The sequence below is a fragment of the Halichoeres trimaculatus genome, unplaced genomic scaffold (assembly GCF_033239565.1).
Source record: "Halichoeres trimaculatus isolate MK-OKI-2021-1 unplaced genomic scaffold, fHalTri1.1 fHalTri1_scaffold_2, whole genome shotgun sequence".
Taxonomy (NCBI): Eukaryota; Metazoa; Chordata; class Actinopteri; order Labriformes; family Labridae; genus Halichoeres; species Halichoeres trimaculatus.
In genome coordinates, this window is record NW_027437180.1 from 40,457,949 (window position 1) to 40,482,529 (window position 24,581).

Consider the following 24,581-nt stretch of genomic DNA (forward strand, 5'->3'; position numbering starts at 1 on the left):
TAAAGACACAGACACCCAATGAAATCTTGCGTTAACATTTTGTCAAACTAAATACTCTACTACTTCAGAGTCGTCCAATATTACCAATATATGTTTTCATTATCATACATTCTTGCAAATTTTTTTAAGTTTTTGCAAATTTCTGAAATTTCAAACTTATTGAAGTTTTTTGAAAAAATTACAATTTCTAATTTAAAAAAATTGCAAAATTTTTAATACTTTTATTATTTTTTTACTTTTTTTTTTTAAACTATCAAAAAAAATCAAAATTTTAAAATATCAAATTTTTTGAAATTTTTTGCCTTTTTTGAGATGCTATACATTTATGGCATTCTTGCAAGTTTCTGAAATTTTTGCAGATTTTTGCTGTTCCCAATTTGACATTTTTTGGATTAATTTTTTTGCAAATTTTTGCATTTTTTAATTAATTTTTTTTGCAAACTTTTTAAATTTAAATTTTTTTGACATAATTTTGTAAATGAAAATTTTTGCAAATTTTCAACTTAACAATTTTGAAAATGATTTAAATGTCAAAAAAGTTTTTTTTAGGCATTTTTTCGTTTTTTTTTTTAATTTGGCAAATTGTGAAAAATAAAAAAAAATCACAAAATTTAAAATCTTATAATTGTTGATTTTTTTGTATTATTTTTTTCTTTTTTTTTAGGAAACATTTAGTTCCAAAATTTTTGGTTTAGATCTTTTTTTTTCTTCCGTTTTTTTTTTTTTTTTCTTTTAGATTTCAACTATGTATAGAATTTCATACACTTTGTAGTCTGTATTGTGAAGCTAAAGTAGACTTTATGGCTCTTCGTGACTATAATTCAGGTGAGCCTATGAAAGTAAAGGTTGCAGACCCCTGATCTAGATCTATACAAGCAAGATCTACACAGGCTAGATGGATCAATAAGAGCAGGATCTATCTTCATGATCCAGAACTATTTTTAGGAGTGTGATCTTTACATGACTTGCCTAATGGTTTTTGCCGCATTTAAAGGGGTGGGCCTTAAACACCAAGGCACCCATAGCTCTGTACTGACATACCTTCAGAAGGCTGGCCAATCAGAGTGAAGGGGGTTTGTGGAGCAGGGAGCCTTAAAGAGACAGCAGCTACAGCAAAGCGTTTCACACAGAAGCTAAAATTGGGGTCTTCCAAAACACCAGAGAGGGAAAAATAGATTCAAGCTGTAAATAATAAGATACTATAATGAAAAGCACAAAGAGCACACGAGCTAAATTTGTAAATATTTATCGTTTATTACAGTTAAAAAGATGTATGTACATACAGAACATCGCCAAACATGGTCATTTTCACTTGTTTGCAGAGAACCACTCTGCAGCCAGTTGGTTTCAGGAGAGCGTCTTACAATGGGGCGGCATTGATTAAGTTTTCCTTTCTAACGAGCGCACGCGTCAGAGTATTCTTCCTGTTTCTTCGTCAAAGTAACACTTCAAAAAGAGAAACCAACGAACAGAAGGATGCTAAGTGAAACTGCTGGTCCAGATCCGAGTTCCCGCGCCATCCCGCGCCATCCTGCGCCTTTGTATGTACACAGGTAGAAACACCTCAGACTGGATGTTGGTCACTGTGGTTTGCAATGAAGACTCACATAGAGGTAGTCATGTCTGCACCTGCTCAATCCGTGGACCCAGATCCCTTTATCGGCGTCAAATAAAAGGAGAGAAGAAGAAGAGCGATTATCTGCGTGTGGAGCTGGAACCTTCTGCTCGGTGCACGTCGGGGGGGAAAGTTCGGACGAGAGAAAGAGAAGGGGGGGGGGGTGATGGGTGGCGCATTAAAGGGCTATTCCGCTGCTTTGGACTTGATTTGATTGAGAAGTGGAAATTTCTGTGCTTAAACAGTCTCAGGACGTCTCTCTAATTTGTGTTGCAGACAGTCAAATTTTAGCGGAACTGCCCTTTAATGCTGAAAACAAGTGAGATGCAAGCTAATGCACATCCACTTTGTAGCATAATGGCATTATCTTCCATTGCACTCCACGTTTTTATGCCAAACTCTCATCACATTACAGGTTTTTGTAATACTGAGTCTAACATAACGCCAGGTCACTGTACAGAAAGGAAAAAAGACAGATTTACATCAGAACGACCAGTTGCTTGTCATCAAGTACAGTCAGTGGCCATAGACACAAGGAATAGCCAAACAAACACAGAAAAAGACCATTAAGGCTGCTTGTCAATGTAGATTAAGTAGGAGAAGCATCGCCACACAACGCTTCGAGACCCTTTGCAATATACAAAAAGGGAGCGTTTGCAGATACACCAAAGAGCCACTAATTCAAAGTCCGTTATGTAGAAACGCCTGATCCGGACCCCACGAGCAACCAGGCGAGGAAAAAACAACAGATGAGGAGGGAGAGGGGAGCAAAAATGACTCCTCCACGCTCACACGGGGTCAGGGAATATAAAAATAAACACCGATACGCTCCAGGTGATCCCACACATCGCTCTGATCGACACAGACGCTCCGGCCCCACCTCACGCCACATTCAGACTACAATCCTTCCTCCTCCTCCTCCTCCTCCTCCTCCCTCACAGAATGGCACATGACAAAGTAAAAAGAGACTGAATGTAAAAATGGGTCACAGCACTCCGCTGCACACCTAATGCACATCTCACTTTGAGTACTCGTTGAAGGCATTTGTCACACAATTGTTTACAGCTAAAAGTAAAATACACAAACAAAGAAACTTCCAAAGCTTTTATAGAAAACCCAGGAATGCAATGCCTCCGTGAACACAGAAAGCCCTTTTTACATTTTTTTTTTTGTCTTTTTTTTCTGACAGTCTTATACTGAAATTGCGTTTTAAGCTCAAATATGCACCTTGTTGTGTCGTCTCATCGTTGCGTCCGAACGATTTGATCTGTGAGAGGAAAAAACAAAACAAAGCGGGAAAGCTCAGTGGATTCATCCCCCGCCTCCTTCCCCCTGCGTCTCGTACAGCATGTGTTCAATCCACCAAGAAAACAAAAACAAAAAAGCAGCGACATGTTCTGCTGGTAAAGAAGCAGCAGCGTTACATCGTTTTTTCTGGATCACGCAAAAAAGCTGCTGCAAGAAAGTCGACCCATACGAAAACAGAATCATGATTGAGCAAAGAGGAGGGATGCAACACGTTTGTAAAGAATAAAAAAAGTTTGGTTGGTTACCTTTAGTTGGGATTTTTAATGTACAGTCACGTGAAATAATACTAACTAAATACACATTTCATCATTTAAAAAAAAAGAAACTGATTCATAAACAATCCTGATCTGCAATAAACTGGATATGAGACTCTTAACCTCAGATAAAAATGTACATGATAAACCGTTAAAGAGATAAAATACTCCTCAAAGAGACCGAATGCCCCCGTTCAGGCTGAGCAGAGAGGCTACGCTTTGTTTCGTTCTGCAGAGGATGCCAATGTGTGGTAAAAAGTGCATTAGAGCAGCAGCATTGCTGGGACAGTGTGGGACAAAACCGAAGAAAGAAAGAAAGAAAAAGCTAAACCGTGGGACGTTTCTTTTCAGTCGGGTTTCAAAAAAGAAAGTCGGTGTTTAATGGAGACACTCTCCTCGCCTGGCGTCAGAGATGTGTGTTTAAATGTCTGATATGTTGGTCAATAATCGACGTAATGACAGCTACACAGCCCAACACTGAAGATAATATCAAAGTAAACTAAAAATTGCACTCAAGGCAACAACCAGGATTTGTTTACATATATAAAAACATCTTTTAGCATCATCCCATCACCGTGTTTGACTTTTTTTTTAATACCTTTTATCACACAAAGAAAGAAGGATGGCCTCACAGCGCCACCACGCCCGCGATTCACCGCGTTTTCGTCTGACCACCGCTGCTGCTGTTTGTTTAAAAAGACCTCCCGTAGATCACCGTATTTTACAAGTGATATCGCTTACAGATTAATGCAACATCCAAAAAGATACACTAAAAAAAAAAAAAGAACCCAAAGTGAAAACAGCAGTAATACAAAAAAAGAATCATTGAAATAATTTATATCTTTGTATTCTCATGGACAACAGGTGTTTGGACGTGAACCGGCGGCTCACTCCAAACAGAGGCACAGTTTTTTTTTAAAAAAAGGAAATTATAAACACGTCATCGTTAGACCTTTTTGTTCTCTGTGGTCAAGAAGCAGTTAACACAAGTTATCTCAAAGTGATGGTGATGTAAAAAAAAAAAAAACAACGGGCATATCAAAACAAATCATAAGAACAGGATGACAAAGTTAAAATGACGGCAGCAGCAGTAAATGTGAAGTTCCAAAGACTCTTTTTGTTTTTGCATACAATTGTATCTTTGCTCACATAATAGTTGCTTTAATTACTGTAAATACATTGGCAATGGGAGCACGGCTTATATGCTTTAAAGACTCGCCACTTAGCTCACTGTTACTCAATATATAGAACTTTATATATCTTCAGTTTGGCAAGAGATGGAAATATTTTCCTCTTGTGTGATTCGGAATGAAAGATGAGCTTCCACCGAGGTCTCCCAACGACCGCGATCATCTCTGGAGAGAAACAGAAGTCTGCGACGATCCCCCGAGTGTCTGCTCAGAGATGGAGAAAGAAACGTGTCCTCCTCCCGTCCGCTCCTCCTCTTTGTGTTTGCCCCCCGACACTGATTGTGGCCGTCTGTTTTCTTTACAGTGTATGATACACATACAGGGGTGCGGGCAGGCGACAGAGTGCAGAGCGAGTGGAGGGGTCTGGGAGTTAAGAAGGACTGGGATTGAGCTGCTCTGGGCTCAAACCATGGCACGGTACGGTCCCTGCATCTTGAGAAACTGGATGATGAAGGAGGGGCCTCCTGCCACGATCTGCGGCGGCAGGTGGCTGAGGGGACAGTTCTCAATGCTCATGATGGACAGCTTGCTGCAGAGGGCCAGCTCGAACGGGAGACTGTGCAGGTTTGGGTTGTCGTTGAGGTACAGCTCCTCCAGGTTCTCCAGTGTACCTGAGGGGAGACCACACACACTGTCAGCTACAGGAGGAACACGCAACATTTACCATCAAACTTCACATAAAGAAAGGCTTCTTTCTTTTTAATTTTGAAAATTTTTAAATTTCAAAATTGTTTGAAAGTATTGCAAAATTTTTGAATTAGAAGTGTATGACATTTTTGCAAGTTTTTTAAAATTTTTACAGATTTTTGCTGTTCCCAACTTTAAAATTTTTGTGAAAATGCAACTTTTTGAATTTTTTTTATTTTGAAAACTGCCAGTGTTGAGATTTTTTCAAATTATTGAAATGTCAAAACTATTTTTTTTTTTTTGTTTTTTTGGACTTCATCATTTTAAACTTTTGCAAATTGTCAATAATTAATATTTTCTGTAATTTGAAATCATAATTATTACTTTTTTTTTTATTTAACATCCAAAGTTTTTGGTTTAGATCATTTTTTTGCTTTGTAAAGAATTTAATACACTTTTTTTTCTTAATTGTGAAGCCAAAGTTAATTTTACTGCTAAAAGATTTTTTTATTATGCGAATTTTTTAATTTCCAAAATTGTTTGAAAGTTTAGCAATTTTTTTAAATACAACAAGTGTATGACATTTTTGCAAGTTTTTAAAATTTTTACAGATTTTTGCTGTCTCAACTTTATAATTTTTGTGATTGTTCAAATTTTTGAGAAAAATGCAACTTTTTGAATGTTTTTTTATTTTGAAAACTGCTAATTTTTCGCAAATTTTTAAATGTTAAAATTTTTTCAAATTATTGAAATGTCAAAACTATTTTTTTACTGTTGTTTTTTTGGACTTTATCATTTTTAAACTTTTGCAAATTCTCAATAATTAATATTTTCTGTCATTTGAAATCTTAAAATAGTCTTTTTAATAATTTAATATCCAAAGTTTCTGTTCAGATCATTTTTTCGCTTCGTATAGAATTTAAAACACTTTTTCTCTTAATTGTGAAGTCAAAGTAAATTTAACTGTTAAAGGATTATTTCAATTATGCAATTTTTTTTGATTTCAAAAATTGTTTGAAAGTTTAGCTAATTTTTTAAATATAACAAGTGTATGACATTTTTGCAAGTTTTTAAAATTTTTACAGATTTTTGCTGTTCCCAACTTCCTAAAATTTTTGTGATTGTTCAAATTTTTGAGAAAAATGCAACTTTTTTTTTTTTTAATTTTGTAAACTGCCATTTTTTGCTAAATTTTAAGTGTTAAGATTTTTTCAAATTATTGAAATGTCAAAACTATATTTTTGTTTAAGTTTTTTCAGACTTTATCATTTTTAAACTTTTGCAAATTGTCAATAATTAATATTTTCTGTAATTTGAAATCTTAAATTTTTTTTTTAAATAATTTAATATCCAAAGTTTTTGGTTTAGATTATTTTTTTTGCTTTGTATAGAATTTAATACACTTTTTTTTTCTTAATTGTGAAGTCAAAGTTAATTTTACTGCTAAAGGATTTTTTTAATTATGCAAATTTTTTTGATTTCAAAAATTGTTTGACCTTTTTGCAAACTTGAAATTCAAATAAGGTATGAAGTTTTTGCAAGTTTTTGATCATTTCAAAGATTTTTGCTGTTGACATTTAACATTTTTAGTATTTAATTTCTTTTTGCAAATTTTTGACTTTCAAGATTTTTTAAATCTTTTTTAAATTCAAATTTTTTTGCAAATAATTGAAATGTCAAAACTGTTTTTTTAGCTGTTTTTTTTTAAATTATATTTTGTTTAACTTTTAGAAATTGGCTAATTAAAATTTTCTGAAATTTGACATCTTGGAAATAGTTATTATTTTTTTTAAGTTCCAAAGCTTCTGGTTTATATATTTTTTTTTCTTTTTTTGCTAGATTTCAGCTATGTACAGAATTTAATACACTTTCATTGTGAAGTCAAAGTTGATTTTATGGGTAAAGAAAGACTTTGCTCCAGGTGAGCTAAGGCAAAATGGCTCCTATGAAAGTAAAGGTTGCAGACCCCTGATGATGAACTGGAGCGAGATCTTTTGTCAGGAACCAGAGTTATCTTCAGGAGCGTGATCTTCTAAATGGTTTGAGACACATTTGAGGGGTGGGCCTAAAACACTAAGGCACCCATAGCTCTGTGCTGACAGACCTCCAGAGGGCCAAAGGCCAAATCAAATTTGCAGATGAACTCATTTCCATTTATCAACAATTACCGTAATTACCGGACTATAAGCTGCTACTTTTTCCACACGCTTTGACCCTGCATCTAAAATTACGGTCATGAAAATCTATGTCTAACAATACATGTGAACAAATTTGTTTTTGTTTCTGGAGACTAACAGGTCAAGCAGAGGACAATTCTGGACCGTTTTAGACACTTAATCTCTGGCTTAACTCTCTACCTGGCTGTAACCAGCCTATCAAAGCTGCCATCTCAGCAGGAAGAGTCAGAGGAGGGTCACACTGAGCTCTTCCTCTCCTAAATCCTCACCCTAATGTTTGTCTTTTCCAGAGAATACAGAAGTTTACTCACTGCTGACGCTTCACACTAAAAGAGTTACAACAAAGCAGAAAACATACACCGTACAGGTCTTTCGCTTTGTGAGGAACAGTTTGTTTTTCTGTTTTCAGAGACAGGCTGCTGGGCACTGAACAAAGCGCTGTTGGTGGTTTCATAGACACGCTGATGATGACTTCCTGTTTCAGATCCAGTTCTCTAACGTTACTGAGGGTCAATGTCACAGTGAATTAACAGTTTCAGCTCTTAAGCCTGGTGTAAACTTCTGTGTCCAATCAACACCAAAGCTCCGTGTCATCGTTTTCTGACACCTGCCACATGCTTTACCATATTTCACATTCTACGAGATCTTAACGAGACTTGCTGAAAGATGAGGTCATCACATAGAGATCTCCTCACTGGTTCGTAACACATTGGAGGGAAGGGCCTCAAACACCAAGGTCTACCCATAGCTCCACCCTGACAGGCCCCCAGAGGGACGGCCAATCAGAGGGAAGGGGAAGCCTTAAAGAGACAGCAGCTAAAGCAACCTGTTTCAGACAGAAGCTGAAATAAGTGTTTTCTGAAACATCAGTGTGAGCTCTTAATGTTGTAAATCTACTAACGAGGTATCAGAGGGACAGGACAAAAACTTGCTAAGCACTGCTCGAGTGGCAGCTAGTTGCAGCAGCTCTCTCTTCGTCTTTTCTTCTTCTTTTTTTAGTTATCTACGTAGTCGGAGCCTGTTGTTACTTTTAATGTCATATTTATTGGCCATACACACCAAACTGGTTGCATTTCCAGTGGTGTTTTCACATTTTTGGCCCCTATATTTGACCAGAGATTCTAGGTGTAACTATGGACACAGTTTATGCATGAAATTTTAGCTGTTAGCATGTTGATGCTACCTAGTGCTAGGCCCAATGTTTCCTGTGAGCTGAGTAGGACAAGGCTAGGATGATGTGCTGGTGCTGCGGTGTGAGCTGAGAAGAGATCACTTTGACCTGATCTTTCTCCAATAAGATGGACAAGCTAGCCATGCTAACCCAGCAACAGAAGGAATAATAGAGGGCAGAGTAGAGTCATGCTATTCAGAGGCATGGCTAACAAGGCTAACACTGGACATGAATGCAGCGGATAGAAGAATTTCACCTGCTTTGAGTTTGTGGAGGCTGGCTGGAGTTTGATGGCCAAGCTGTCGTCTCTGATGGACATTTTTTTCTAGTTGACACTAATTATTTTATTCTATTTATATTTCATTGGATTTTTTTGTAACTGTTTACTTTTACTCTTTCTGTTACAGTGGTTTTATGAAGATCCTTACCAATCTCCTCAGGAAGGTGTTGTAGCAGGTTCTCCCCCAAACCAAGGTGAGTGAGGTTGGTGAGGTGGCCGATGCCTCTGGGTAACGTAGTCAGCTGGTTATTCGTCAAGACCAATTTCTGAAGATGGAATCACCACAGAAAGGTTAGGAGTTAGGTTTGCAGTAACACTTTTTCCCTTATAATTCAGAAAATCTTAAAGATTTAAGGCTCCATGTGATGGAAATAAATCCCAGCATTTCAGAGGTGCAATCATCTCATGTGATGTTGGGTATAAAACACAAGACGATGTTAAAAACAGGAGCTCTCAGAGCAGTCTTGTTCAGCTGACACATCGCTGATCTTTTGTTGCTGATACAAAAAGCAGTTCTGAGCCAGTTATCTCCAACACCATTGTTCATTTCTCACAGAGGCCATCTGTGGATGGTTATCTAATGGAGGGACGGCGTGCCAATAGCCTGTTCTTTCACACTGTAAATAAAAAGAAGACCATTTGAAGAGGATCTCTACACAAACTTACTTGTAAATCTTTAAGATAGGCTATTTCATTGGGTAGAGACTCCAACTTGTTCTCCTCCAAGTCGAGCTCCCGTAGTTTCCTCAGATTCCCAATACCGTGTGGTAACTTCTTCAGGAGATTATTGGACAGTATTAAAACCTGGTGAAAGATTACGAATAGTCAGGATCAGAACAACAGAAGTCCTGGCAACTATAGTCACCTCGGAGTTACGTCAAACTGCAACCTGACGAAGACGCTACGTGAAATGATTACCCCAACCTCTGTGTCAGTAGTTTTAAGTAAGTGGATTCCAAAACCACAACTTCATATCATAGATTTAAAAATGTCCTCAAGCTGGGTCAAGAAGCATTTCACAAATGCCAAAATAAATGAAAATGTTTATTTCTTCAACTACACTAACCAGAGTATCATAAAAAACGGAAAACTAATTAAAAGTATAAATAGTAAAAGTTCAGATTAAATGTATTTTACTTTTTTCTGCCTCATAAATATCAAGGTTTCAAAAAAAATATCTTATGGTAGAAATGCAGTTCTGGCTAAAAATGTCTAGAGCACTTAAGATAAATATTTGAAAATCATCTGTGCACATTTTTGTGCATTATGAACTGATGAAGGGTAAAATAACAGAGGTTTAACCATACCATACCAGCTTTATTTATAGAGCACTTTTAAAAACAACCACAGCTGTAGACAAAGTGCTGTACAGGTAGATCAAATGAAATGATAAAAACAGATAAGTAAAAACAGACAAATAAAAGAAAAACATTGTAAAAACAATAAAAAGCAAATAAAAAGCAAGTAAAAGGGAATAAAAGAAAATAAAAGAGAATAAGACCAGGCAAAGAAACTAAGTCTCGCTGGAGTTAAAAGCCAAAGAATAAAAACAGGTTTTAAGACGTGTTTTAAAAGTGGACAGCGAAGGGGCCTCTCTAATGTGCAGGGGAAGACTGCAACACATGTTTGTAACAACAAACATGTACAGGTGGGATAACCAGTTGTGTCATTTTGCGCCAGGTGCAAGTTTCTCAAGGACCAACCTTATTTGTATTTAATGAAAAGGAGGTAATTATGTCTAAAAATAACCTTTTTGACAAATAATGGTTATGTACTGTACGATCTTAAAGGTAGAATCTGCAGGATTTCCCTAAAAAGTAAGTTACAGGGATAATCCTGCTCGATCGTCTCCTCTTTAATCATCTCTTTACATGAGTGTCGGTGTCTGTGTCTGCTTTGAACCCTCTCCTCTGCCTGAATTGTGATGTTTTGGCTATATCAGGACATTTTTGGGCAGAGAGTGAGCATGGTTACATCAGCCAATCACAGTGCGTCCAGTGCACAAGTGACTTTGTGTGTTGGTTGGGGAGTGGAGGAGGCTAACCCGAGCGGCTACGATAGCAGACATAGCACAATACAAGAAAAACAACCAAAGTGAAACGAACCGCCAAACAGATAAAGCTCTCGACTTAACAAAGCTGAAGAAGCTTGGTTTAACTTTCACCTGCTTTTGAAGTGAGACGTGAGTTAGCTTTCTGCTAACCAGGTATGTGTCAAATACCCGTGATTAGCTTGTGCTAACATGCCAAGTCAGGTACACGGCTCTCTAGTCTCTCCCATGCAGAAATGTGATGCTACAGGTGGTTGCTGGGCTACTGAGTGTGTTCATGTAGTCATGGTCAAGGGCTGTGGGTGTGTGCTGCCGCTGGCACTGAGCCAAGGAGGAGGAGCCCAGTTTGAATGTTTTGGGGTTTTTTTTTTACTCACAAGTTACATAAACTCCTGCAGACCCTACCTTTAAAGTCAAAGGAAGTTTCTTCTGAGCACTGTAGCCCGCTAATTCGGTCTCACATGGTGGGTTAAAATAAGACCAGACTGCTTCTCTTGTCTTTAATTTGAGTCTTTTTTCATAATATAAAATTAGCAGCTCTAGATCTGTTCATGTTTTTGAAAAGCATCAAGAAATCATTTTTTTTGGCGCTGCATAAAATAAAGATTCAGTAATTGAAACTTAGGTTTCTTGTTTAATTCAAGCTTCTGTCTTTGTCAGAACAAACCTAAAACTTAACTTTTCATATCCTGACACTTTATACTCTCCAGTTAAACTGCTGGTTAGCAAACTCTCAAAGTTAAATTCCTGCAACATGTGTGTGCAGAACTCACCTCCAGAGAGACCAAACCGCAGACGTCTTCTTGGATCTTTGTCAGCTGATTGGTGGCCAGGTTCAACTCAACCATGCTAGTCCATGTGCCAAAGTCCAACGGCAGAGACGTTAACTGGTTGTCCTGAAAACAGAAGACAAAGTTAAATACTCTCATTACAAATATACACAAGGATTAAGATGATCAACACAAGAACAGGTCTGTTGAGATGAAAAATGGAAATAAAACACACATGATTGAGCTGTTTCAGATATTTGTAAGATCTCATCTGTCAGGTGTCAGTCTGAAAACAAACTCGGACACAGTCGTGATGCACAGTTTCTTTCCTCATCAGATGATCATTTCTGCTTCTGCCTCTCAGCTTTAAAAACAGAAGGTCTAATTCACCCTCACGTGCTCCAGCAGGCCTTTTCACTTAAAATATTTTGACGTGTCACAGCAAGAAAAGTTCAGGTTATAAATCATCCATTTTGCTGCTTCAGACTCGCTATCAGAGCCACCGGTACGCTTTCTCTGCTGGGAGAAAGAAAGCAGGTAATGCCTCCGTGTTTTTCACACAAGTATTAATTCACCTTCATGTTGAGCTTGCTCAACACTTTGGCCCTGGAGAAGATACCGAAGGGGATCTTGTTGATACGGTTGTGCTCCATGTTGAGGGAGTAGATGGTGGAGAACTGGGATGGTCCGCCCACTGGGTACGACTGGAAACAGTTCCTGGCCAGTGTTAGACTGGTCAGGTTGGCCAGACTTGACAGCAGGCCCTGGTCAGACACAGAGACGGAGAAATGATGGAAACAATACGATCAGGGAAGGACTCCAGAGCTTTGGGCGCTGATATTTACTCTGATGTGCTCGCAGAGCTCGAGAATACGAATGAGAGACGTGTGCTCAAAAACTTCAAACTAAGCCAGTGTTTATGTCTTATTAGACTTAATACGATATTAAAAAACAAAGATGGCACCAAGTACAGCTTTCTCACCCAATCTGCAGATTTTTTTCTCCTTCCAAGCTAATTAAGCGTCATTTGTCTTTTTTTATCTAGAAATAAGACATTTTTCTTGACTTGTCAGGTGAATGTGGCTCAGATTAAGTCTAATAAGATACAATACTGACTGGAAATAAGATAAACATGCAAAGATTGCAGTTTTTCCAAGTTCTCCAGGAAGAAAGAAACATGAAGAGGAGTCAAAGGAATGCGAAGTCAGTTTCTTGAGACTCTTTCACCACAAAAACTTAAATCTATGTGAGTTTTAAGGTCTTATATCAAGCGCACTTTGTCTTATTTATCTTAATCTGAGCCACATTTACCTGAAAAGTCCAGAAAAATGTCTAATTTCAGGATAAGAAAGGACGAAAATGCTGCCTGACCTGCCTAGAAAAAATCAGCCGACAGGATAAGAAAAATCTATTTGTTTACTTTTCTTGAATCAAGAATTACGACTTGATGTCATTTTGCCTTTAAATATCTTGAAATAAAACATTTCCCAGGACTTTTCAGACAAAAGTGGCTCAGATTATGTCTAATGAGACAACTTTGACTGAAAATAAGATTAACACGTGCTTGGATTTCATTCCACAGCAAAAACTGAAGTTTTTCAGGAAGAAAAGAATTCAAAGGAAAAGATAGAGGAATATAAAATGAGGCCCTTTCACTCCAAAAACTGAACTCTGACAAGTATTTTGGTCTTGATTCTACTAAAATGTGTCGTATTACACTTGTTCTGAGCTACATTGACACGGAAAGTCCAGAAAAAAATGTTTTTTCAAGATACTGAAAGACAAATGCTGCCTGAATTGCCCTGAAAACTGCCAACAGGATAAGAAAAATCTGTTTGTTTAGTTTTCTTGTAACATGAATTATTTCTCAATGTCATTTTGAATTTCAATGTCTTAGAATATATATAATTTTTTTTTAATAATAATTTTATTTTTTATTCCTTTTTTATTTATATATGTATTTATTTTATTTCTTTTTAATTTTTTTATTTTTTCAAATTTAACTTTTTAAAATATGACCTTTTTCTGGATCTTTTCAGATGAATGGGCTCAGATCAAGTCTAATACAATGACTGACTGAAAATAAGATAAACATGTGCTTAGATTTCAGTTTTTGCAGCAAAAACTGAGGTTTTAAGAAAGGACAGAAAAATGAGAAAGGGAGGCTAGAAATGAGAAGTCAGTTTTATTCATAGAAGAATAAAACATGACGCACTTTCACTCCAAAAACCTGTAATCTAAGCAGGTGTTTATGTCTCATTTCAAGCAAACGCTGTTTTAGTCGTCTTTATATGAGCCTCATTAAAATTTCAAGCCCAGAAAAATGTCTTACTTAAAAATATGAAAAGACAAATGCTGCCTAAATTGTCCTGAAAACAGGACACGAAAAATCTGTTTGTTTTGTTTTCTTGAAACAAGAATTATTTCTCAATGTCATTTTGCCTTTTAATATCTTGAAATTTGACATTTTTCTGGACTTTTCAGGTAAATGTGGCTCAGATTAAGTCTCATAAGAAACATTTTACCACAAATAATACAAAAAACTTGAAAAAATGATGAAGAAATTACACTTTGGTGCTTCTTACCTCTGGCAACACTGAAATGTTGTTGTTTTCTAGATTTAGCTCTTCGAGTTCTCGACATTTGGCTAACGATCTGGGGATGGCCGACAATCTGTTGTACCGCAGACCTAAGCGGTTTATGCTCGCCAGATTGCCTAAAAGAAAGAAAGAGAAACATGTCAACAGTCAGATCTATCTACTTGCTTCCAGAAAAAACTGGAGTTACACTCATAAACTGAAGATACCGATAGTTTCTGGGAGGTCCAAGAGCTCGTTGTGCTGCAAGTCAAGGTTGGTGATCTGTGTGCAATTCCCAATCTCCTTCGGTAGGTGTTCCAACTGGTTATGGGCAACGTCAAGAGTGATGAGGTTGCACAGCTCCCCTGCACAAAGACACACACTCACTCATTTATCCCTGACACTGAACGGCATCAGGAAGGTGTAACAGATACGTGTCGGTTGGTTGGACCGTCACGCCTACTCACCGATCTCTGCCGGCAGCTGTTTGATCTTGTTCTCCCGGATGCTGAGCATGGTGAGCTTGGACAGGTTCTGGATGTCCTTCTCTACGGTTGTGATGCGGTTGAAGCGCAGGTACAGTGTGGTCAGAGACGTCAGCCGGTACACCACGGGCGGTATCTCCCTCAGCTTGTTGTGCCGCAGGTCGAGCATTTTAAGCATCTTAAGGGAGTCCAGGGAGTCCGGTAAACTGATCAGGGAGTTCTCGCTCAGGGCCAGGGTGACCAGGCCTGATAGGCAGCCCACCTCAGCGGGCAGGCTGTGCAGCTTGTTGCTGTACAGGTAGAGTTCAACCAGCTGCGTCAGCTCCTTTATGGAGGGGGGCAGTACTTGAATGGACCGTTTCGATAGGTCCAGTCTCATCGAGTTCTCCTCCCGGCACTTGTTGACCTCTTTGATCACCTCGGCATTGCTGGACTTCTTGCGTCCGCTTAGTGCCGGGTTTGGCCGCTTTATCGTGTTGTCGACAGAGAAGGCAACACCTGGTGTGGAGCTGCTGGTGTCCTTCTTTCCTTCTTTGGCATCTTTCCCTTTGGTCTTCGTTTCTTTGCCCCCATCCTTCACTAAGCCGGCTAAAGCCTTGGCCTCTTTTTCCCTTTCTTTCCCCACAGGACCACCTTTAGGGTCCTTTTCTTTCGACTCTTTGTCTTTTCCTAAAGTACTACTCATGTCGACGCTATCGGGCCTCCTGCAGAGTTGCTCATGGGAGTCTCTCTTGTCAGGTTGCGTATTCTAGGAAACAGCCAGGCAGGCTTTTACAGAAAACATCCCTGTGCAGGCCCACACATTTATGATTATCCTGGAAATAAAGACCTTCTGATCCAAAGGTGTTTTGGATACTTCTGATACTGTGTTCCTTTGTTAAAATGCCATTGGGAAAAAAATCCTTTGAAGTAGCTGGATTGTGACACCCATGGGCCACATGCTCCAGTGTTTGAACTGCATACAATCCCGGGACCTTTGGATGGAAGTCCTTTCAGGCTGCAAAGGTCAGGCTGCTTGTTCTACAGATCTTCTGTAAGGGAGGAGAAAAACAAGTCAGCCATTTTTACAAAAGTCTTTCTCATCCAAAATAAAACCAGTGGTCTACCTGAGAGGTGTCACTTCGTCTCTGTCATTTCAGAGACTAATCAATTAAAGGGTTTGATGATGGCTTGAGGAATACATCCATCCATATGCTGTCTTTACTGCGCTTTCTCTTGTGGAGTTGTGCTGTCTTATCAAAACAGAGGGGGTACACCTGGGGGTACACCTGGACAGGTCGCCAGCTTAGCACAAGGCGGCGTACAGGGACAGACAACCCTTCGGACACACACCTACAGGGCGATTTAGAGTGACCAAACGACCTGATTAGCATGCTTTTTGGACTGTGGGGAGAAGCCACAGAAATCATGCAAACTCCAGCGGGGGTTCAAACCAGCAACCTTCTTACTTGTGAGGCAACAGCGCTTTCCATGTTTCAAATTCCAAAACTAGTCTGGCACAAATATTTACCCATGATGTGGTATTAACTCTTTTACCAGTACTGGAAATGTAATAAATCAACACTGTAGACCAAAGAATCAAACTGAGCCACTAGCGACACAGACAAAGAGGTTAAAAACTTTTCACAAAACTTTACCTCATCGTTGAAAACAAATCTAGATCGGTAAAAAGTCAATGCAGAGACTTCCCAGACTGACAAAGCTGTCACAAAGGTCTTTCTGTGAACAGTGTATTTTTCACAGATGTTTTCTGACATCAAACTGATCGAGACCTGTTTGTGCTTCCAGCTTACACATGATACATGAATGTGCATGTGACGGTAATTAATATTTTTTCACGATTTGATTATTTTACAATTTTTGGGGTGCTGATTCAATTTATAATGCAATTCTTTGATATTTCTGATTTTTATTTTGCTTTTTTAACAGCAGACCAAGTGAAGAAGCTGAATGATGATGATGACGTCTACAGACTAAATCTGGAGCCATATTTTTCTAAAACTTGACCAAACTTGACACTGAGGCTAAATTATTATTTATTCTACAGTAGGCCGATCATCGATCTTTAAAAAGTCTGACCTGCCAATACCGATTTTTATTTTTTTAACAGACAGCATATAACTTCAATGTTTCAATCTTATTTATTGAAAACCATTGAACAATACCTGTGAAACAATAAAATCTTTATGTTTTATCTTTAACAACCAATAAAGTGTCTCAGAGCAGAAAGCAACAATGGCTGGCTGTCAGACCTTCCTGGAGGTTTATAAGATCATTTTTATATGTGAGGATGGGCCAATTGCTGATCCCCAAAATTAAGGAAATGGGCTGATTGCTGACCCCCCAAAAATTAAGGAAATGGGCTGATTGCTGACCCCCAAAATTAAGGAAATGGGCTGAATGCTGATCTCCAAAATTAAGGAAATGGGCTGAATGCTGATCCCCAAAATTAAGGAAATGGGCTGATTGCTGATCCCCAAAATTAAGGAAATGGGCTGATTGCTGATCCCCAAAATTAAGGAAATGGGCTGATTGCTGACCCCCCAAAATTAAGGAAATGGGCTGATTGCTAACCCCCAAAATTAAGGAAATGGGCTGATTGCTGACCCCCAAAATTAAGGAAATGGGCATTGATTGATTGCTTTTTTAACAGGAGTCCAAGTGAAAAAGTTGAATGATGGGTATAAAAGTTTCAAATTGAACAGTTATTTTTGTAAATTCTGGAGCATTGTTTCGTCACGCTGCTTGTAAACTTTTAAACACTTCATAGTTTAAATAAATATCCCCTACAGTGGGCATGTAAGTTATTATTATAACAACAGTATCAGATTAGTATCCGTATTAAGACCAGAAAAGTTGGATTGGTGTATCCCTAATTGAATAGTAACATATGGTATAGAGGTGAAGAAAATGTTTGGGCAGTTAAAAAAAAATCTAAGCAGAAAAGAAGTCGCATAGAAAAAGAGGCTCAAACTATTAGAGACCAAAACAGGTAAGAATCACTTTAATTTACAAAAATAAGCATCTAAGAGTAGTCCGGGTTTGGACGGGAGTGAAACAGATTCACAATCTGCAAAACTCTTCCTTAAATGACTCTGATGACGCTTGTCTGTTGATATCCTCTCCCCGAAAAGAGGCGCTAACGGCATCTACCTGATAGCTGAGTTTACTATAAAACCACATGTTGATTGTTCCTCATGACGATCCTGCTCTTCCCGTTGATATTCAGCGTTTTAACAACCTGTATTATGATCTGCTGCTAGGAGCTTTGTAATACTGTAAATCAGATGCATTATGTCGCTAACTCATGCTAGGTCAAATTTATCTGTTGTGGGAAAAATCTGTAGAGTAACTGCTGGATACACCAAGTCCAATCCATCCTGCACTGCTAACAACTTCTTTTTTCCACCTTTTTAAGGAGAAAGTGCTCGTTAACAGTCGAGCCTTCTAACATTACAAACCCACGTCGACACTAATCTCTAACACTCAAAGTTACAAATATCCAAACTTATTTTGAACATTCACTGCATGCTCAGTACATCAAATAAGACAGAACAAAGCGAAGTGAAATAATATTCTTCCTTAAACTTGACACAGAAATGACACATCAACAGGTTTGACGGGTTGTCACTGCCATGAAATACGAGGTTCAGTGTGTGTGTGTGTGTGTGTGTTGTTCCTGTCCGAGTAAATCTGTTGAACATACGCATAACCTCATACCAACTTACTCCTCCTAAACAAACACGGCTCAGTGAGTGTTGACATTTCTTTAAGCCTACAGCCCCACCTAACCTGCATTCAGCTATATGTGCCTCCACTAAAACGTCTGTAAGAAACTCTGAGTATGTATAACTCAGACCAAACGTGCAGCTCTTTGGATCCTGACAGAACGGCTCTGGCGGTGTGTGTCTGTTTAGTCTCTGGTGCTGTTCTACCTCTGTGACTGTGTAAAGCTCTCTGCGCTGGAACAAGCTAAGCTTTGGTGAAAAGAGAGGCGGGTTTGGCTCAGGATCAGAGCCGAGGGAAAAGGTTAGGACCGCTGAGAGTAATCTTTAGAAGTGGCCTTCAAAGTATGAAGCCCCCACAACAACGGGTCATGTGACCTTTTGACCAAAAGAAACGCTGGGTCGATGGCAGCACCCCCTTACATGACGGAGTGCTGGAGGGTGTGTTCTGTAAATAAAAGAGGGTATCTGTTGCTCCCCTGGTGTATTATAAATTAAAGGGGTGTCTGCCTGAGGTAAACCTGTACGACGTGATTATCAGACTAACATGACAACATCCAGGCAAGTCCAAAAGCTGGGGCCTTCAAAACCAAACTGTGAAAGCAACTTCCTTTTAAGGTTGTGCGCTCTAAGTGCCTGCACTGGTTCATCCTTCTGTTTATAACAAACTGCACACAAACCTAATGTGTGGAGATTTATGTCTGGACTTAACATTTTCTGCCTAAACTAAGTCTGAAAGGAGCCTGAAGAAGTGGTCAACCTCTGTCTGAGTAAGTCCATTTCTCTGACAAGTTAGTCTATGTTGTTTTTTGTGTATGTATCTCAAGGTTTCTGCATAAAGACATGGTTTAAAACAAATAAATAAAGAGGATTCTGAGAGTTCTTTGCTCCAATCAATACAACAGGACAGTATTCAAGCTATGATAGAGTTTTTGTGTCATTAAGTCGATAAAACGTCTTTAGTCGATGTATAAATGAGGTTAAACTTAGAGCTTTGGTGAAAAGCTAATGCGTCCATCAACGCAACATAAAATGGACTTCATGCCACTTGCATCCCACATAGAGACTAATGAAGTTTCCATTAAGGATATCTTAGCCACATCTGATAAAACTGGAGCTTTTAGACCAGGGCCAGGCTGCATACCATTCTCATGATCTCCATGACATCGCCTTTTTATATCACAGAAGAGAAATACAACGCGACTTGTGCAGAAGTGGTCGCCGCAGGGTTCCTCTCAACACAATGCAGTACCCGCATTTAGATAATATCACAATACAGCAATGATCAGTTTAACATCACAAAACTGTTTGAACTGAGGAATAGAAGAGTTCCTCCTTTAATATTTGAATAATCGTTTAACAATAAAAAATGGAACATTACAGTTTGGTTTTCACCTTCTCTTGAGAAGGTAAAAATCCATGTTAATATCTTTAGTATCGTATTAAAGGAGCATAAAGCAATGGCAGGATAAATGGTAGAAAATAAATGAATGAATGATTGAAAAGGTGGATGTATATTTGACCCATTCCTTCTGTAACAAGAATAAACTGTATACAATATGGATGCATATTATGGCGGACACAGCCATATTGGATATTACGCTAGCTTAGCGCTTCCTTCCAGTCATGTAAGCTGAGCTGTGTCTCTGATTGGACAATCAAACAATTTTAACATCTTCTAAGCGATACTGAAATTAGAAATTGAGACCCAAGCTGTTTTTAGTACCAGGCTGCAAAAGTCATAAAAGTCTGTTTTTTTGGCTCGATGTGTACGTGGTTTCTGGTGGATTCTCGATGAACAGCAACTTTTAGGCTTCGTTTTTCTAAACCAGATGTTGCCCCTTGGTAATAAGACACGCAGCACATCAGGTTTTGACAAGTACTACTAATATCTGACTCCTGCATTATAGTTACGGTAATTGTATGCAGATACTTACCAAAAATGAAGAAATAAAAAAATAATTACCTATCTCAGTAGTTGTGACAATAATTTTTGGATAGGAAGAGCAACTCAAAGCTCCTGTGAGTTTTCAACTGAGCATTAAACAGCCTGAAATCAATCCTGTTGCATCTTTAAGACCTAAAACAAATCAAACAAAGCCATCAGCAAGCACTTTTATACACTTCCCTGTTCAGAATCTATGATTTTAAAGCCAGTCAATTGAAGTCACAAGGTCCTTTCGATGACATGATGCTGGCTAGCAATGTTTAGCAGTGAGAGGCAAAATCGCAATGCAATTGAATGCAATTTTCAAATCGCAAAGGCTACAAATTTAAGTGCATTTTTGTTACTGATGGGAGATCAGTAAGATTTTTATACAATTAATTTTTAAATTTATGTTCACACAGTGTTTCTTTTTCATTTCATAAAAAAGTGCATTCCACATGTTGACATATTTCAATGGTTGAGCCAGAGATTTGGTCTTGTTTACATTTCTGCACTGTATTTTATGTGAGAGCCATAGACGAGGGGATTCATATTTATCTTTTATTTTATTGTTCATAATATGCCTGTTGTTCTGCAGTGCTTTGTTCCTTTCTCTGATTTTATTTAAGGTAATTAATGATCATTTTATTACAGGTCTATAAGGCCTAAAGTTAAATCAGTCAGTATTCTACTGTGATTGTAATACTTCAATAAAAGTATGTGTTATTTGTAAACATGACATGTAGGCCTGGCAAACAAGAAGAAATTGTTTGTATGTTACACTATCCTTTGTTGTGTTGGTCACACTATAGAACGGTTTATTGCTTGTGTTAAGTGAATGATGTAGAAGATAACTACCCCACCCACCCACCCAAAAAAAAAAAAAAAATGCATACTAAATCACAATCGCAATGTTGGTCCAAAAAAATCGCAATTAGATTATTTTCCAAAATCGTTCAGCCCTAGTCAGAGCAGAAGATAGACAAACAGGAGAGTGATAGAGCACGAGCTAAAACACGGGTAAAACTGTTTGTGCTAATGTTGATTCCAACCCACAGCCAGCAGTTATTCTGCAGTGGTCTGTTCTGTCAGCTTAGCGCTGCTTGGTGAGGCTGGAGTTGGTAGATGAGCACTCAGGAAACAACCAGGACACAGGAACATAGGAACACTTAACTACAAACTGGTTTTTTCAAAGTTTGCTTGTCATCACGTTACAAACATGGGCACTACCTCACTATAAATACATAACCTTGTTAATTTAAAAAGAAAATCTGCTCTACATTCACTTGTTTTCTTAACAAATGCACGCTTCTGCAAGACTCACATCTTTATGACAATGAGTAATGGTGCTCATGGAATATGGAGTCAGTTTCCTGGGAAAACACACCATTAAGAAGCAATTCAGCGTTTTAGTAAACCTTTAATAAAAATGGGAAAAAATTAGCAAAGAAAAAAATGAGTGACCATTTTTCCACAAGGGGTACCAAAACCAACACTGACTAAAAGTTCCTCACAGTGACTTTAAGACCAAGATGATGAATTTTAACAACTAGTGAAATGTTTTTGGATTGTTTTTAATTTTGTTTATGATTAAATATGACATAAATGTCGTGACACGGTAAGCATTAAAGCTAGACGTTAAATTACGTCTGTTAACTAACTAGCTAACAGTCGTCAGCCAATTCACATCGGCTTAGCTATCTAAAGCTTGTTTGGTTAACCGATGAATAAAACGCCAATTCAAATATGCTAGTACCAATCTTCAATTTGAGAAAAATACACAGATTAAGCCTACAGTAAGATTGACAACAGGGCAGGAAATGAAGCAGCTAAGCTAAACGTCAACAGTAAAGCAAACGTCAGTTATGCTACATGCTAACGTCAGCTAACGAACCAGTTAGCCACAAGCTAACGCTATTTAGATGCCATTAAATCAACCCAGGGGGGATAACGACACGACTGTACATGGATAAAACCCCAAGCGTTTGTAGATGTTCATATATTGTGCAAAAGCTTCCCCTGACGTGTACTACTCACATCCAGAGGGTTAGCTTCAACTCAAACAGAGCTAGCTGTGTGTAGGCCCGAGCGGAGCGGCTGTCGGACCGATCCTTTCGAGAGAGGAGAGCTGAGCTACAGCCAGCGGAGCGCAGTCAGGTAGCAGACACCCTACGAGAAGAGCCGGTGGTAGCGGATGATAACCAAGATTAACAGCCGCTGAAGGTGCACATTTTGCCAAATAACATCAACACGCTCTCTAAGCTGCGTCCCTGTGTTCAATATTAGCCGAGGAAAAAAGGAAAACAGTGTGAAAAACAGCGGCCATTCTGAAGCTGAACAAAAGAGTGCGTTCGTTGTTGCCTCCACAAAATGACAGTTCAGCATCAAACACAATGCAACTACACACTAACGGGGGGATAAAATCTAAAGTGTCACGTATCTGTATTTCAGGCTCAAACGCCCCGTGTTAATGTGAGAATATAACTGTTTTACCTTCAGAGGTGTGACTCCGCCATCCTTGCTGCTTCCTCCTCTTTTCCTACACTGCTGCTCTGCTCCCCTCCCTCCCCTGACACCAAACTGCGTCATTCATACGCCTAACCAATGTTATCACGAGACTTTGACATACAATCAAATATTCCTCCATAAACATTCACTTAATTTGCATATCTTATACAAGTGGAAGACTTGGCTTGTTTCTGTGTCACAACACTACAGAAACTAAACACAAGAAAATATTCTCAAGAGCATTTTCTCACCTCCACCAGGACACTGCTTGGAATAACGTGTACTTGTTATTCCAACAAACGCACATTTGCTATCAAATGTAACCCTACTGCAATACAGATAAAATAAAAGTAAATGCAAATATATTTAGGGGCAAAAATGCACATCTTCCAAGTCCAGGAAATCAATGTCACACAAATTAAAAATAAATAAATAAATAAATCATAAATTGTTAAAGCAGGAAAAACTGCTGAAATGCCTTAGTTATGTCAAACCATGAACTGTCTTCATATTCAAAAACATAATTAAAACTTACCTAACTAACAGTAAAAGTACAATTAAATAGGATGGTCTGTTTTGGGGGTTGATGGTAATAACATACCGCTCATAATTTATGAAATGTGTTGGCACAGTTTTAGTGTTGCACCTGGTGATTTATTTTCTCACAAAAACAATATTTTGTTTGGAGAAAAATGAAAAACTTGAATCAGATCTGGCTTTGGTTAAAATGAAATAAAGTAAAGGAAAATAAATCAATGGCTATACTACTAAATACATTGCAATTGGAAAAAAAAAATCCACAATAGTTAAAAGTGTGGAAAGAAATATGAATAGAAATTATTATTATAATTTATTTATTATTATTATTATTATTATCATTATTATTATTATTATTATTATATAGTTATTTTTATTTTATTTATTTATTTATTTATTTATTTATTTATTTATTTTTTAAATCAACAAATAACTGCAAATTGATGTTAAATAATGTACTGTCACTTTTGGCCCAGTTCCACGGGTTGAAGCTAGGGCCATGCTGATAAGGTTGGACATTTTCTAAAACCTTTTATCATATTTTGTTGGTAAAAAAAAATAATAATCTAGAAACGGTTCATAGTTTAAATATGGTTTTTCTGTAACTACAAAAAAATTAAAATTAATTTAAATGAGTTAAAGTCTAGAATAAGTAGTCGCAACATGTACATGGTTTTTAGATTATTTTATTTTTACAAGCAGGGGTTGGTTTATTTTGGGGCAGGTAGATGATATACACCTCGACATCTAGTAACAAAACAACATGAAACCAGAAAAACTAATAACACCAAAATGTAACACAAAAGTTCCACCAATCATAATTTCAATGCTAGAAAATAGAAGTTCATAAAAATAGAAACATAAATAAAAAAAGCTTTAATGAAAAAGGACCACAAAAATTAAACCAAATAAAAAGGTACTAAATCTCTGAATGTTTTTGAAAAGCTAACCAAAAACTTTTCTAATCTAGTTTTAAATTTACGACAATTTACAATGATTTCTTATAGGCCCTGGACTCAGTATACAACTGTTATTTTTATCATGACTTTTAACATCATTTCAGTTTATTTATTTTATTTATGTGAACTAATTTTATTAGATTTTATTCACTTTATTTTATTTTTACTCCTTTTATTTAATTATTTTCATTTTAGAAATTTGATGGTATTCAATAGATCTTATCCTATGGATTCTATTACAGTGATTTTATTCATTTTAGTATTACATATATGTAAGGTGGTACATACAACCCCCAAAAATAGTTCTTGTTTCCAAAGAAGAGCAAATATCATGACATGAGTGGCTAAGAGATAAAGAAACTAAAACTGAAAAGTTTTTAAAAGACCGTTTGATCAAATTTCATGGAGTGATATTATTA

At 37.6% G+C, this 24,581-nt stretch overlaps 1 protein-coding gene across 1 annotated transcript; it reads right to left on the reverse strand.

Moving 5' to 3' along the window:
* Positions 1-1,230: 1,230 nt before the first annotated feature.
* On the reverse strand, positions 1,231-22,751 carry shoc2 (SHOC2 leucine rich repeat scaffold protein). The gene is made up of 9 exons (XM_074693546.1): positions 22,652-22,751; positions 14,489-15,537; positions 14,249-14,386; positions 14,028-14,158; positions 12,018-12,206; positions 11,446-11,568; positions 9,289-9,426; positions 8,771-8,888; positions 1,231-4,978 (listed from the first exon to the last, which is right to left on the reverse strand). Exons 2-9 carry the CDS (start codon positions 15,189-15,191, stop codon positions 4,770-4,772), a joined length of 1,749 nt encoding a protein of 582 aa, XP_074549647.1. The 5' UTR covers positions 15,192-15,537; positions 22,652-22,751; the 3' UTR covers positions 1,231-4,769.
* Between the last annotated feature and the right edge of the window lie 1,830 nt (positions 22,752-24,581).